We start from the raw sequence: 14,140 nt of genomic DNA, 5'->3' as shown, positions 1-14,140 counted from the left end.
GAATGCTGTCCTTATAAGAGTTGCCTTGGTCACGGGGTCTCTTCTCAGCAATGGCACTTGAACTAAGAGAACTGTCATACAAGGTTATGTGCGACGATGGCCTGCTGTATCACCGGTTGCTAAGAACGACACCCGATGTCCAGAAGCAGAATATGAATAGCAGTGATTACATCATGCTTTTCCTGGGAAAATCCGTACCTAATGACAGAGTGTTCTGCCCAGTCTTTGTCCCAGGAAAATGAGACACCATGCTTTTCTCTGTAACTACTGGCCTCTCACAAGCGGTGGCCCCGACCTTGTTCCAAGTGCTGGCCCTCCAAAGCCACCCTTGCTGCACATGGAGAGGACAGGCTGGGGCAACGTGGATGTTTGAAACACACAGAAGCCAGTGTCTTAGGCCATGATCAGTGGAATCCTGACTTTTTCCTGGTCCAATAAAAATCCAAACCCAAAAGTGAGTGGGACTCACAGATGCCCCAAAGCCAAGGCTTCCTGGGTAGTACTGTGGTTGATCCTCAACTATAATACACCAAGAACATAGAAGGCTGGTGGCAAGGAACAAAGTGGGACAAGGAAACAGGGACGTGGATGGGACAGGGACTCCACAAGAAAACCATCAGAGTCAAATAACCTGTACCCTTGGGGGCTCCCAGGGACCACCAACCAAAGAGCATGCATGGGATGGACCTAGGCCCCCGCACATATGCAGCAGATGTGCAGCTTGGTCTTCATGCATGTCCCCCAATGCATGGGGGGCATGAGGGGGCTTACCCTGACTCTGTCACCTGACTACCTATGGATCCTGTTCCTCCTAACTGTCTAACTGTCTTATCTGGCCTCAGTGGGAGAGGATGTGCCTAGTGGTGCAGTGACCTGAGAGGACAGGGTGGGTTGGTACCCAGGGAGAATCTTCCTCTTCTCAGAGGTGAATGGGAGAGGTGGGTGGAGGGGCCATGTGAGGTGGGGGACTGGGAGGAGAGGGGGCTGCAATCAGGATGTCAAGCGAGTAAATTAATTAATTAATGGAAAATATCCCCCCCCCAAAAGATCAAACAAGAATCCATGGACTTCAATGAATGAAAAGGTTTCTCTGTGACCTGGCAGTTCTGCCCCAAGGTGTGAAAGCAGCAAGGCCTGTCCACACAGAACCATATTCCTACTCAACACTGAATAAGGTGGAAGGAAGCTGACCACACGGGAGCGACTAATACGCACTCAGTGACACTCGTCCCCGTGGATGCCACTTCTCTTGTTCCTACAACAAAGCCACTTCAGAGTCTATTTCGGCTCCTGGTTTCCGAGGATATGGCCCTCCACAGCAGGGAAGCCATGGAGGCGGGCGTGGGCGGCAGCTGACCTCACTGTATCCACAATTAGGAAGGAGGGAGAGATGAATGCCGGGGCTCAGCTCTTTCTCTTTTGGATTCAGTGCCCAGCCCTTGGGCTGGGGTCCATATCCAGGTAGGTGCTCCCCACTTGGTGGAGCCTCCCTGTGATCCAGAGGTGGGTCTGCAGGTGCAGTGCCATGGGTGGTGAGCCACCACCGCATCACATGATGCTCTGGGCTTAAAGGGGAAGCCGAATTAACATACATGCCGTACAAGAAAAGAACGGACAACCCGAATGAAAGAAACTAGCCGCGGTCGGCCACAAAGGCAGTGCAGGGCGCCGCCTGTGGGAGGACAGAGTAGGGAGAACAGGCGGAAGTGAGCGCAGAGATGGAAACCGGAAACTGACTGCCACCTGGTGTATGGTTTCTCTACGGGATGGGGAGGATGTGGGTATTGGACTCTGGTGAGCATTACCCACCCTTTGACTCCTGTGTACCTCGAAAGGGTGGCGTAATATGGAATGTTGATTCTCTCTCAAGAGAAATTAGCAGAACCAGTGTCCTCTGTGTAAGCGATAACTTCAAGCGATTAGTAGACCTCCTGCGATCTAGTTCTTTAAAATAGAGCATCATGGGGGTAAACGTTGTATGGTGATTATCTTGTTACCTTCAGGAAAAGGCAGCTGGGAGTCCATTTTCCATCAACATCTTTTAGGCACTGAGAGGGCTGATTTAAACAGGGAAGGGGGAGGGGAGATCCACAGGGAGGAGATGGGAGCTGCTGTGGTGGAAGCCTGAAATGGGCTCCTGTTTTGAATGCTTGGTCCCTCCGTGCTGGTAGCGCTGTCTGGGGAGGTGAGGCTTAGTTAGAAGTAGGAAATGGGTGTGTGGGGCTGGGGGGGGGGTGGCTGGCTCATCTCCAGGCCCTGTCAACTCTGTCAAAAAACCAAGGTGCTCTGTTAGCCGTGTTTTCTGCCACTGTGACGGGCTAAATCCATGGTTGGCCGAAACAAATTTTTCTTCCCTCGGAACCCCAAATCCTCACTTACGTGGTGGCTGTGAGGTATACACGTGATGAATACGGCAACAGCCCCATGGTACCCTCACTGTGCATGCACACGCACTTGCGTGTACACATGTGTACACACACACACACACACACACACACACACACACACAAATGAGAGAGAGAGAGAGAGAGAGAGAGAGAGAGAGAGAGAGAGAGAGAGAGAGAGAGAAGTCAGAGAGCACTGAGTCAATACTTTTGAACCCCACCCACCTCTCCCTGGCTAAGGTATAGAGAATAAGTTGCAGTACGCCTCAGAGGCAGTCGCAGATAGAGAGAAGGCCAAACGGAAGCAGCCTGGGAATGGGAAATGACAAAGACAGAGATGGAGCTCAAGGGAAGTCCCAGGGGAAGAGGAAAACCCAGGAAGACTCCGGCTAATTGTCTCTGGCCAGCACCACACTGATTGATTGGGTTCCTGCGGCTCAGCCAATGAGAACTGCGAAAACATCTGAGTTCTAATGCTTGAGCCTATTAAAACTGCCCTCTAGGCCGAAGAGAATCATCAGATTCCCACTGCCCTGAGTTACCTGGGGAGGCTCTCAATGCAGAGAACATAGCAGGGGAGACCAAACACACACAGCAACAGGACGTACATTAGAGTGACTGCCCTGCAGAAACCTGAAGGAGCTGGAAGGAACAGGAAATGGATGTCCCCAGCCTCACCCTGGCATCTGCTGCAAATCAGAGTCTTGTCAACAACTTAAGAACTGTAGGAGAGTAAGTCTGATCTTTCGTTTGGTTGTTTTTTTTAAGCCAGTATGAGAGTAGAAGGTTATTAGAGTTAACTAATACAGTCCTTCATCTTGTTTCTAACACAGATGTTGGCGTTAGAAGACAGCTTTGAGGAGGTCATTAGGTCATCAGGATGGAGCCCTTGGGAATGAGATTACACACACACACACACACACACACACACACACACACACACACACACACACACACACACACGACCCCAGAGAGTTTTTAATCCTGTTCAACAATGCAAGAACACCAGGCTAGCCCAAAAAAGACCCTCTTTGTCATCAACACCTAATTTCCCTCTCTACTTCCGCAACATGAGGACACCAGGCTAGCCCTGCTGTGAGATTTCTTTCTCTACTTAATGGTGGGTATGTTGAGAACCAGGGACCCTGAAGTGGTTAACTCAACCTGGGGACATCCCCTTCCCCAAACCCACTTTCATTTCATCACAAATAAGGGTAGGTTTTTTTTCCCCCCATAGGGAAGTTTGGATCTAAATCTGATAAAACCGTGAAGAAGATAAAAATTCGTTATAACCCTCAGGAACAGCCAGCCAGTGTTAATATTTTGTTCTCTAAATGTGTTCTTGAGTTCCCTGAAACTAAAATCACTTCTGACGCAAACCCCGAGCATTCCTTTGAAGCCATTATTAGTAACCAGCCATGATGACAAGCCAAATAATTAAAACCAACTGCTGTGCTGTCCTGGAGACACGAGCAGCAGCCCCCGGGTCGCTATATCACGGCAACAACTGTCAAGTGAGCTCAGCTCTTGACTGTAAGGAGAGGGGAGAGGGGAAGTAAACCGTGCAGGCTCCGCTGTGGGTCTCGATGAGCAGCCTCACAGGGGAAGGCAGAGGGCTTGCCTGCCGTCCATCCCAGAATCCAAACAACGAGCTGTGTGTGGCGCATGCACCTGCAGCGCCTGAGCTGGGCAGGTGGACACGAGTGGATCCCTGTGGTTTACAGGCCAGCCGGTCTAGCCTCATCTCACCACTGAGCCTCAAGGCCTGGTGGGAGATCCTGCCTCAAAGAGTGAAGTGAAGGGTGATGGAGGAAGACACCGGATATCATCCTCCAGCCCTCCATTTCATGCCCACGTGTGCAATACCTACCTCTCTCTCTCTCTCTCTCTCTCTCTCATGGACGCACCAAAAGTATCTACCCTTAGCCCACCTAGTAGCCAACACGGAGAAAGAACTGATTGTTCGGTTCTCACCTAACCTCTGCTCTCCTAGAACGGAGGTGGGGAGCAAATGTATCTGTCCTTCCTGGTGCTGGAGTGTAGAGTAGCCATGGAGTGGGTTGTGATATTGGGCTGATAAAAGAACGTGGTGGTAGCCCTTTGAAGAGATGCCCCATTGGACAAGGAAAACACACGATTGAATCAACGGAGTGCATGTCACTTCAGAGGGAGATCCCACACGATACTCTGCCTTGCCTCCAGCCCAAAGCATTGGAACCAGATGACTGAACTCACGAGCCAAGGTAACCTTTTCCCCCTTTAACTTGATTTCTCTCAGGTATTTTGTCACAGTGGTGGCAGTAGCTAACAATGGTCCAGAACTTAAGGGGTCCACGAGGATAGTGAAGCTCGGAGGCTCGGGGATCCATCTGTCCACACGTGTAGGTTTTACACACTAACTCAAGTGCCTCGGGTAAGTACCAATGCCCTCGGGTGTGCGGTCACACTGCAGGACACTCCAGAGCCAGGCCACCCATTTATAAGCCTTCTTTCTACCTTACAGCAGTCTTTTTTAAAACAAAGTGTCATCCTCGGGATGTACAAAACTGAAGCAGCAAAGACAAAAAGCTTCAAAAGAAAATCAATTATCCATTAAGTCATTGAGGAAAGTCTATCTGAAAACCCAGAGACTTGGAGAATGTCAAAGATGTGCCTAAATTTTTAATAAACTATAAAGGAGGATGTTAGAAGAAGAGACCTTTTCAAAGGCGGCTGACACTGGACAGCCTCTTAAAATGACTCTTGTCAGAGAGCACCCCACAAATGACAGGAACCGTGGGTGAGTTATTCTCTTCAAACGGCGGCAGAGACCAGAGACATGAGAGATGAACCTTGCCGGGGACTTCAGAGTTCTGTAATTTTGTTCTCCAGACAGGGTTTCATATAACTCAGGCTGGCCTCAAACTTGCTGTTGTAGCTAGGGATAATCTTGAACTTCTGGTCCTCCTGCCTCTCCCTTCTAGCGTGCTGAGAGTACAAGTGTGTATACCAATGCCCGGCCTATGCAGTTCTGGGCATCAGCCTGAGGGGTTCACGCATATTAAACTATATCCCCGAACAGCACCCAGCCCCCGGAATGTTATACTCTGTACTTAGACCATTGGTGATGTCCTACAGTGCCAAGGATTTAGAGAGCCATCGGGTGCTGTCTCTGTTACTTTTCTGTTTCTGCATAAAATGCCTCCACGAGGGCAGCTCGTGAGGGAAGAGCTTGTTTGGCCTTGTCGTTTAAGAGCACACCTACGGTGGTGGGGAACTCAGATGGCAGGAGGTTGGAGTCTCTGGTCACATAGACCCCCGCCTCCCTACGAGGGAACAGAGAGGATTGAAGGATTCTCTTTTGTTATTTACCGTAATCCAGGAGCTTCCCAGAGAATGGTGCGCTGGCTTTTAGTTTGAGTCTCCTCACCTCGATGAATCTAATGAACTGTCAAGTGTTTCAAGGCTAAACAACCCCTCACAGGTTTGCCTTCTCGGAGATTCCATTTGCTAACAAATTGACGATTAATACTAGCACGGAATGTGTTGATGAGTCTCAGTTTACCCCTGTAGTCAGACTCGAACCTGTGTACCCAGCCCTCTGCTCAGGACTATCCATGCCTGACAGGAGCTAAGCCTCACAACCCGCAGTTCAGTCCCCATCCTCCTAGCTCAGCTCCCGTTCTCTTCCTGGAAGATCTTAACCACAACCCAATGCCTGTAACTGGTCACCTCAGAGCCCTGGGGCTCCCCCTGCCCATCCCCTCTCAGACCTCCTAGCCGGTCCACCTGCCCCAACCTTGATAGCCAGGAAGATGGTGTGGTTGTGCTGTGTGGTTAAGGCTCCTCCAGAGGGAGCCTGGTACGCAGTGCATTGTTGAAAAGCCCGCTTTGTAGACAGTTTCAAGTCCTTTGAGGAAACGAAGACTGCTGTGACATACCATAAGCCAGTGTCCTCGTTGGACCTGACTCTGAGCCCACTAGATGGTTCTACATTGTTCAAACTGGTTAACAAAAGGTCTTAAGGAGGGACTCTACCGTGGCTGACAAGAAGACATAGGTAACCCCGCTTCTTCAATGCTTGGCTGGAAAGATTCAGGAGTCCTCAGACTTCCAATGGGCAATTTAAGATTCTGTGGATATCATGTCAAGAGCCCCGAACAGCGCGAACCCATTTAGGTCTTTTTGCACTGTGTGCTGGGGTCCACCTGATGACAGACTAAACTGGGAGCTTTAGAAAAATTAACCAAGAACTTCTGTACCTGACCCAGAAAGGGCTGAAGGGCCGAGAGGGAAATGGCAGGGAGACGGGCAATGAGGAAAATTCTAAGAAAAGCAGCCTATGTATGCTTATATGATCGAAATTGCTGTAAGTGGGATGGAAATTATAGAGGAACACATTTCTCTCCTCCCAGAGAAAAAGCCCAGCTTAAAAGTGATCTATCTGGTCCCGTCTTTTTGGCGAATTCCATATGCACTCGACTATAATAAGGGAGACAAGGCTACACACGGTGGCTTCTGTGCACAAATAAGAGTCATCAAGTTCCCCAGTGGAATAACCTCAATCTGCCTGTATCCTCTGCCTCAGAAAAACTAAAGCCAGGAGACGGCAGAATAACAGCCACATGGGCCTTAAGAGGAAAAACAAAAAAACAAAAAAACAAAACAAAACCAAAAAACATCGTCACTCTAGACAGCCTAGGCCAGCTGCACAGATCCTGTCAGGGACACCAGACGGGATCGCTGAACTCTGTGTGGATTTGTAAAACAAATCACCAGGCTAGGCCCTGGGGAAGACGCAAGCTCAAAGACAGCTCCCCGCCCTCCTCTCCCCTCCAAGGTGCAACTTTCAGCAAACAATGGATTGGAACAATTAACCACTCAAGACTGACAAAGTCATGGTTGAAAGACCTGAGGAGCCTGGCCCACACAATGGCCCCCATCTGTCAAATACTCAGAAGGCCTGAGCTTGGTACGGAAGCCAAGGGCTACGTGCAGGTTTCATAGACGGCTCAAAAGAAACCATTGGCATATTAGTCCCATTTCAGCCATGAGAAAACCAGACAGTATTTAGAGATAACCTCGCCAGTGGGTGGCTGACCTAAAATCCCACAGTGTGCCCCTGAAGCTTGGGGTCCTTCATGTGTTTACTTTTGTAGTGGCCTTAGTGTTTGTTATTTTATGCTTACCCAAGTCTTCCCGTTGCTCTAAAAGAAACAGTATTTGTCTTATTCCAACAGTATTTGTTTAAAAGATAGTATCTTCTAAATAAAGCATCAGTAAGTCTCCTGCCATCTGTAATTGGAAGGGGTCTATAAATTTCTCAGACAGGGATCCCTACAAAGAAAGCATGCGCGTGAAACATGTATTAATCAAGGCAGAATTCCATACTGTTTTCTTGGTTATATGTGCACGGCGGCTTGCATGTTTGTGGGTAAACACGTTTGTGTGTGGGTCCACATGTGTGCAAGTTTGTGTAAAAGCTACAGATTAACCTTGGGAGTCCTTTCTCGGCTATGTCCATTTAATTTTTGGGTAACAGCGTCATCTCTCACTGTCCTGTAACTCACCAAACTAGCGTTTCTCAACCTGTGACTCATGACCCCTTTGGGGGTAGAATGACCCTTTCACCAGGGTCACCTAGGACCACTGGAAAGCAGGAATATTTACATTACAATTCAATACAGTAGCAAAATTAGTTACAATGTAGCAATGAAAATAATGTTATGGGGGGGGGGTCATTACCACAACATGAAGAACTGTATTAAAGGGTCACAGCATTAGGAAGGTTGAGAACCACTGCACCGAATAAGGTAATTTGACAGGCTGACGAGCCCTGGGGGTCCTCCTGTCCCTGCCTCCCCAGTGCTGAGATGACAATCATATGCTGTCACATCCGGCTCTCCCACTTGGGTTTTGTGGGTGAAATCCATACTTGCACAGCAAACGCTTCACTGACTGAGCTATCTCCCGAGCCACTGAATTCAACAGATCCTAAAAAATTATCAGTCAGACATCCTGCACTTAGAGGAGGCTCCCTCTACCCTAGCAATTAACGGAGGCTATAAAACATGACCTGGTACCAAATATGTAAAGAGAGGGTCGCCTGGGTCAAAACAGCAGAGGTGATGTAGAGTAACTGGATCAGGGCTGTGGAACTTGCAAAGATCACGGTGGAATAGCACAGCATGGCCTCCCCTCCCCTCCCAATAGGACTGAGGTCACTACTAACAGCTACCCTTTTCCAGCTGTGTGGACAACAAGTGGCTCGACCTTCAGGCAGGTGGCAAGCAGCCCAGGACCAGTCCTCACCTGGAATGTTGTGTATGGTGATGGCCAGGATGAGCAGAGCAATTCTCCTCCAGCTGCTCACCCCGGGTTGCCCTGAGTTCCCGTGCACAGGTCCTGAGGGGGCCGCGCCCTCTGGGAAGTCGGTAGCTGCCAGCTTCTTCCTCTGGTACACCTCGCCATTCTCACGCTTGTCTGTGGGAAAGAATGGAGAGGCGGGGGCTGTAAAAATGTGCACACTGACTTTGGGACAAGCGGCAGCAAGAGGAAGCCTCCAAGCCAGGGACCATCCTACATGTAGACTGTCATGGGCCAAGCGTCTCTTGACAGCTTGGCCACTCCTTTGGACAGTCATTCAGCGAGCACTCAGGAGCCAGACAGTCTGTGCCAAGACTCCATATAGAGGGGCACCGAGGTGGGGTAAGGAGCACAGACTGGGGGATGGGGGCCATCATTTTTATTTCAGGACCCGGCCACACAGCCGCTGAGGGAGGCTTACTAACCAAGTGTTTTCACTACGCTGTACTGTAACTCCCTGATTCAAACTAATGGGGCATCGAATCTTTCGGGGGTGGGGGTGGGGTTAAGGGGATGTCGGAAGGGACGGAAGTCCTCAGTGAACGGATGCTCTTGACTCATAGGCACAGGCCTTGTCGAGTACCAGCACTGGAGCCCCGTGGGAGTGGCAGAGCCTTCCGTGGGTGAGCCCCAGAGGAATGACAAAGCTTGCTTGGGGTCTGAGTGTGAATGTGGACAGTGTGTGGAGGAGAAGTGCGCCACGGCTCCCTCCTGTCCCACTCCCCAAGTTTGTGGCCTGAAGACTGCCCCCTACAGACTCCTACTCGACTACCTCAACCTGCTCCCTTGTCCAACTGTGTGTAATAACTCTCTGCCTTCCTGTGCAGCTCTGTATAACAGCCCTGCCTCCTTGTCCAGCTGTGGAAAATGAAGCTGCTTCTTTGATCGGGCCATCAATAATAATAACCCTGCCTCCTGGATTCGGTTGTATAGAATCACCTTCCTCACTGGTCAACTCCACATAGGTGACACCCCGAATTTCTGGGGTGCTGCAGCATCTCCATCAGAGTCCACCTCACCCAACCCCAGCTTTTACATGCAGCGTGTCTGCATGCCTGCCATGTCTTCCTGCCCTCACCCCTTCAGTTAGCTCAACCCTAGAACCAGGCGAGGGAGACTCAACAAGAGAGCGCATGAAGTGCCTGGACTACTCTAACTGCTGAATGCAGGGATGGATATCGTTGGTGACATGTTCCCTCTCTCCAAGAAATGATATGCAGGACCCTGCTCCTGAGACTCAAGGGGAACAGCGCAGATGTCAGTCTCGGCCAGTCGGATTCCCTCTCCTAGAACACGGGGTGACTTACAGGTGTGGGTACTGAAGCTGACAGTGGTTTAAGAGCGGCTGTAGAAGAATGGGAGACAAAGGCAGCTGAGCAGACGGGTGGAAAGAAGCAATGTGTTCCAGGAAGCAAAGAGGCAAGCATCCGGACAGACAGACAGACAGACAGACAGAAATACACGGCAGCCCGGGTCTGGGGAAATGCTCAGGTTTGAGTTCATTGACTAACCATCTAAAAATCCCACGTTGATTTGATTGACAGGTATGTAGATTCATGCTCCAAATTCCAGCCCTTGGGAGGCTGAGGCAGGAGGATCTCAAGTGTAAGAGTAGGCTGGGATACATAAAAGACTGTTTCAAAAAAATAGTTCTGGTTTGGACTAGAGTGTTGCTGTTTCCTAGACTGTCATCTTAAACAGTGTTTCTTAATGTGTGCCCCAGAGGTACATTGTCCCCAGGTTGTTTATTCCTAATGGATATTTGCAGGTAAATGTGATAGCGAGAACAGGAAGTGAGGGCTTGGTAGAAACAGACCTAATAGCCTAGAGCATCTTGGGAAGAGCTAAGAGTACGGCAGCCACACACTGCACCTAGGGCTCGCCCTCTCTGGAGAATCGCAATGATGGTTATTCCAGTTTGCTTTAGTAGCTATGATAAAATACTCTGACAAAAGGGGCAACTTAGGGGAGAAGGGTTATTTTAGCTCGCAATTCCAGTGATAATCCATGGTAGGAATTTAAAGAGCTGGTCACTTTATATCCACAGTCAAGGGCAGAGAGCAGGGAGTGCACATGGGCTCGCTTGCTTGGGCCCGGCTCCATTTCTCCACCCTAACATAGTTCTGGACGCCTGCCTAAGGAATGGTGCCACCCACTGTGGCACCGTTAACTTAACTGAGACAATCCCTTACAGACATGCCCACTGTGTGGTGTTGACAATCAAAGCTGCTGCTGCTGCTGCTGTTCTGTGGTGCTGAAGCTGGAGTCCATGGGCTTTGCCGTTGTTGGTAAGGATGACAGTGAGTGGCACCCTGCCCTGCTAGGCGGATTGTGAACGCACCTCACCCTCGCGTGTGTCCTGGTTTGGGAGATCCCTAACTGTGGGAGATGGCAGAAGGCCTACACTCTGGGACTCTGGGTACAACACCATAGTCCATGCCCTTGACTGAGGATGACAGGGACGGTGGACATTCATCCTTCCCGTCACCAGGCAGGGAACGTCTCTCCTCTTATTTCTGTGGGAAATTCCCTCTAGAAGGTGAAAGCAGGGCATGGCCTTCCTCAAACCTGATTTAGGTGACCTGGATTTCTTGTCTTAGAACCCACGATGGAGGAGGACAGCCAACTCCTAAGGGCTGTTCTTTGACCTCCATGCTGTTGCCTCTGAGCCCCACCTCACCACTGCCATGTACTACTAATAAATGAAATGCAATTTAAAACAGAAACAAAGGACACCTCCGGGGTCTCCTGGCCCCTCGCTGTGTATACATAGTTGATCTAACACCTTCTTCGTCACATCTGGCTAACGTGGGTTACCTCAACTTCGGGGGTGCTGGCCCTAAAGAACGGAGTCCCCCAGGGCTGGAGAATTGGTTCTGCCCTTAAAAGGATCCGAGTGTGGTTGCCAGCACCCTGATCATGTGGCTAACTTTCTGTAACCCCAGCTCCAGGAGATCCGGCGCCCTCTTCTAGCCTCTGCAGGCAACTACACTTATAGAGACACGCAGATAATTTTTTTTTTTAAATCTTTTTAAAAAGAGGAAGGAAGTGGGGGGGGGACACAAGGGAAGAGGAGTGGGGAGAATGAAAGAAAGGAGGGCAGGGCAGGGCAGAGGAGGGAAGGGGAATGAAGGGGAAAAGGGAAAGAAGGCCTTAAATTGATCCTTCACAGTGCTTAGCTCATAGCTGGCCTCTAGAGAATGCAGCATCTCAGTGGGACAGTAGTTCTCCCTGGGCAACCTTTGGAATTCAATCCAGGCTCTGTGGTGTCCACACTGTGTGTGTGTGTGTGTGTGTGTGTGTGAGAGAGAGAGAGAGAGAGAGAGAGAGACAGACAGACAGACAGACAGACAGACAGAGACAGAGACACAGAGACAGAGAGAGAGAGAGAGAGAGAGAGAGAGAGAGAGAGACAGAGATATTCCTGCCCCTTGGTCCCATCTTCAATGTCAGACATACCAGGTGGGCTCCCTGAATGTATGCATAGGTGTTTCTGTGTGCATAAGGCCCGAAGTAGTTTTATACACCTTAAGCTAGTAACATCTAGATGACCCAGACTGCAGAGGCTGGTCAGGGGTTCCCAGAATTCCAAGCTCCCAGTCTAGAGGCATAATGGGACAACTTGAGTGCTGCCCGGAAGCCTAGCACCTGCGTCCCTGCTTCCTCTTCCCAGACACCAAGAATTCTCTCTTCCCTGCAGTCCAATGGACGACACCTGGTGAGCACGAACCTGGAGCCGTGGGCTGAGCAAACTGTTGTCTGCTGCCCAGGAAGCAGCTGCCCCTGCAACAGACAAGTTCTGACATCCTCTCCATGGCGGAGCGGAGCCGTCTTGATCAGCAACTGCTCTCGAGAGCACAGTGTGGGAGTCACAATCCACCCAGCAGCCGAACAGGCACAGACGGCCTGGGAGCCCGACTGGGTCCTCAGGGGTTCAAGATGCACCTAGGGAGGTGAATGTGGCGCTAGCCTCCTCATTCGTAGCCGGTGGGCCCAGCCACACGAGGACACAGATGGTCTGTGGTCCCTGAGAGGACCGGTTGGAACAAATGGGCCCAGTGATGGAATCTCGGGCCCCCTGTGAATACAGCTATGCTAATTAACAGATCAGCAGCCATAAGAGAGCGAGACGAAAGCTCCCACATCTCACTGGAGAGGAGTTCGTTTAGATAACACAACAGGCCAGTTCTTACCTACTGAGCCCACACAGCTCCAAATCCCGGAGAAAGGTCTTTTTCTAAGGCCCTGTTACGAAACATAGTAACGAGTGGCCAGGGAGGCAGAGTGAGTATGTGGTGCTGGTTAATGAGCAGCATCAGCGAGCAAAACAGAGGTGTGGGGGAAGAGGGCTGGGGTGGGGGTGGGGGTGGGGGACGGCTCACTTGGTACAGCAATCGTTCTGCACGTGTGAGGACCTGAGTTCAGATACCCCCACCCCCACCCCCAGAAGCCTTGTAAAAATCTGGCAAGAAAGAGGCTGGCAAGGTGGCTTCCAAGTTTGATTCCTGGAACCCATAGGGTAGAAGGAGTGAACCAATTTTCCCAAGTTGCTCTCTGACCTCCAAACGCGCACACTAAATTATATACAGACAGGTGATTAAGAGAACTTTAAACCTGGCAGATACGTGTGTACTGGCTGGTTTTGTGTGTCAACTTGACACAAGCTGCAGCTGAAAGGAGCCTCCCTTGAGGAAATGCCTCCATGAGACCCAGCTGTGAGGCATTTTCTCAATTAGGGATCAAAGGTGGGAGGACCCAGTCCATGGTGGGTGGTGCCATCCCTGGGCTGGTGGTCCTGGGTTCTATTAGAAAGCAAACTGAGCAAGCCAGGGGAAGCAAGCCAGTAAGTAACATCCCTCCATGGCCTCTGCATCAGCTCCTGCTTCCTGACCTGCTTGAGTTCCAGTCCTGACTTCCTTTGGTGATGAACAGCAATGTGGAAGTGTGAGCTGAGTAAACCCTTTCCTCCCCAACTTGCTTCTTGATCGTGATGTTTGTGCAGGAATAGAAACCCCGACTAAGGCAATGTGTAACCCCACTTTAAGTCCAACAGATACCTGTAACCCCAGTGGGAGCCTGATGCGACACGGAGATAAAACAGATTCCTAGAAGTTTGCTGGCCAGCTGACCTGGCCTAACTCACTGGAGCTCCAGGCCAAAGAGACAAGCCTGTCTCAAAAAGGTGGGAGAAACCTCAGGAATAACCAAAACCCATGGTTGTCCTCTGACCTCTATGCCTGCATGCTTGTACACACACACACACACACACACACACACACACACGCACAATCATGCCTGTATGTATATATGTGCACCATACACATACAGTGCCCACGGGAGCCAGGAGAAGGCATCGGCGGTTCCTTTGAAACTGGAGCTACAGATGGTTCTGAGCCACCATGTGGGTACTG

At 50.4% G+C, this 14,140-nt stretch overlaps 1 protein-coding gene across 1 annotated transcript in view; it reads right to left on the bottom strand.

Annotated features, from left to right (window-relative positions):
- Slc39a11 (solute carrier family 39 member 11) overlaps positions 1-14,140 on the bottom strand; it is a 412,294-nt gene that overhangs the window by 123,518 nt on the left and 274,636 nt on the right. The window contains exon 6 of the mRNA XM_032912669.1: positions 8,676-8,846. Coding sequence (XP_032768560.1) covers positions 8,676-8,846 — 171 coding nt within the window. The remainder of the gene's footprint in view (positions 1-8,675; positions 8,847-14,140) is intronic.

This window comes from Rattus rattus, chromosome 9, assembly GCF_011064425.1.
Source record: "Rattus rattus isolate New Zealand chromosome 9, Rrattus_CSIRO_v1, whole genome shotgun sequence".
Classification (NCBI taxonomy): Eukaryota; Metazoa; Chordata; class Mammalia; order Rodentia; family Muridae; genus Rattus; species Rattus rattus.
The sequence above is the reverse complement of the archived record's forward strand: the minus strand, read 5'-3'. Positions and strand labels throughout refer to the sequence as shown.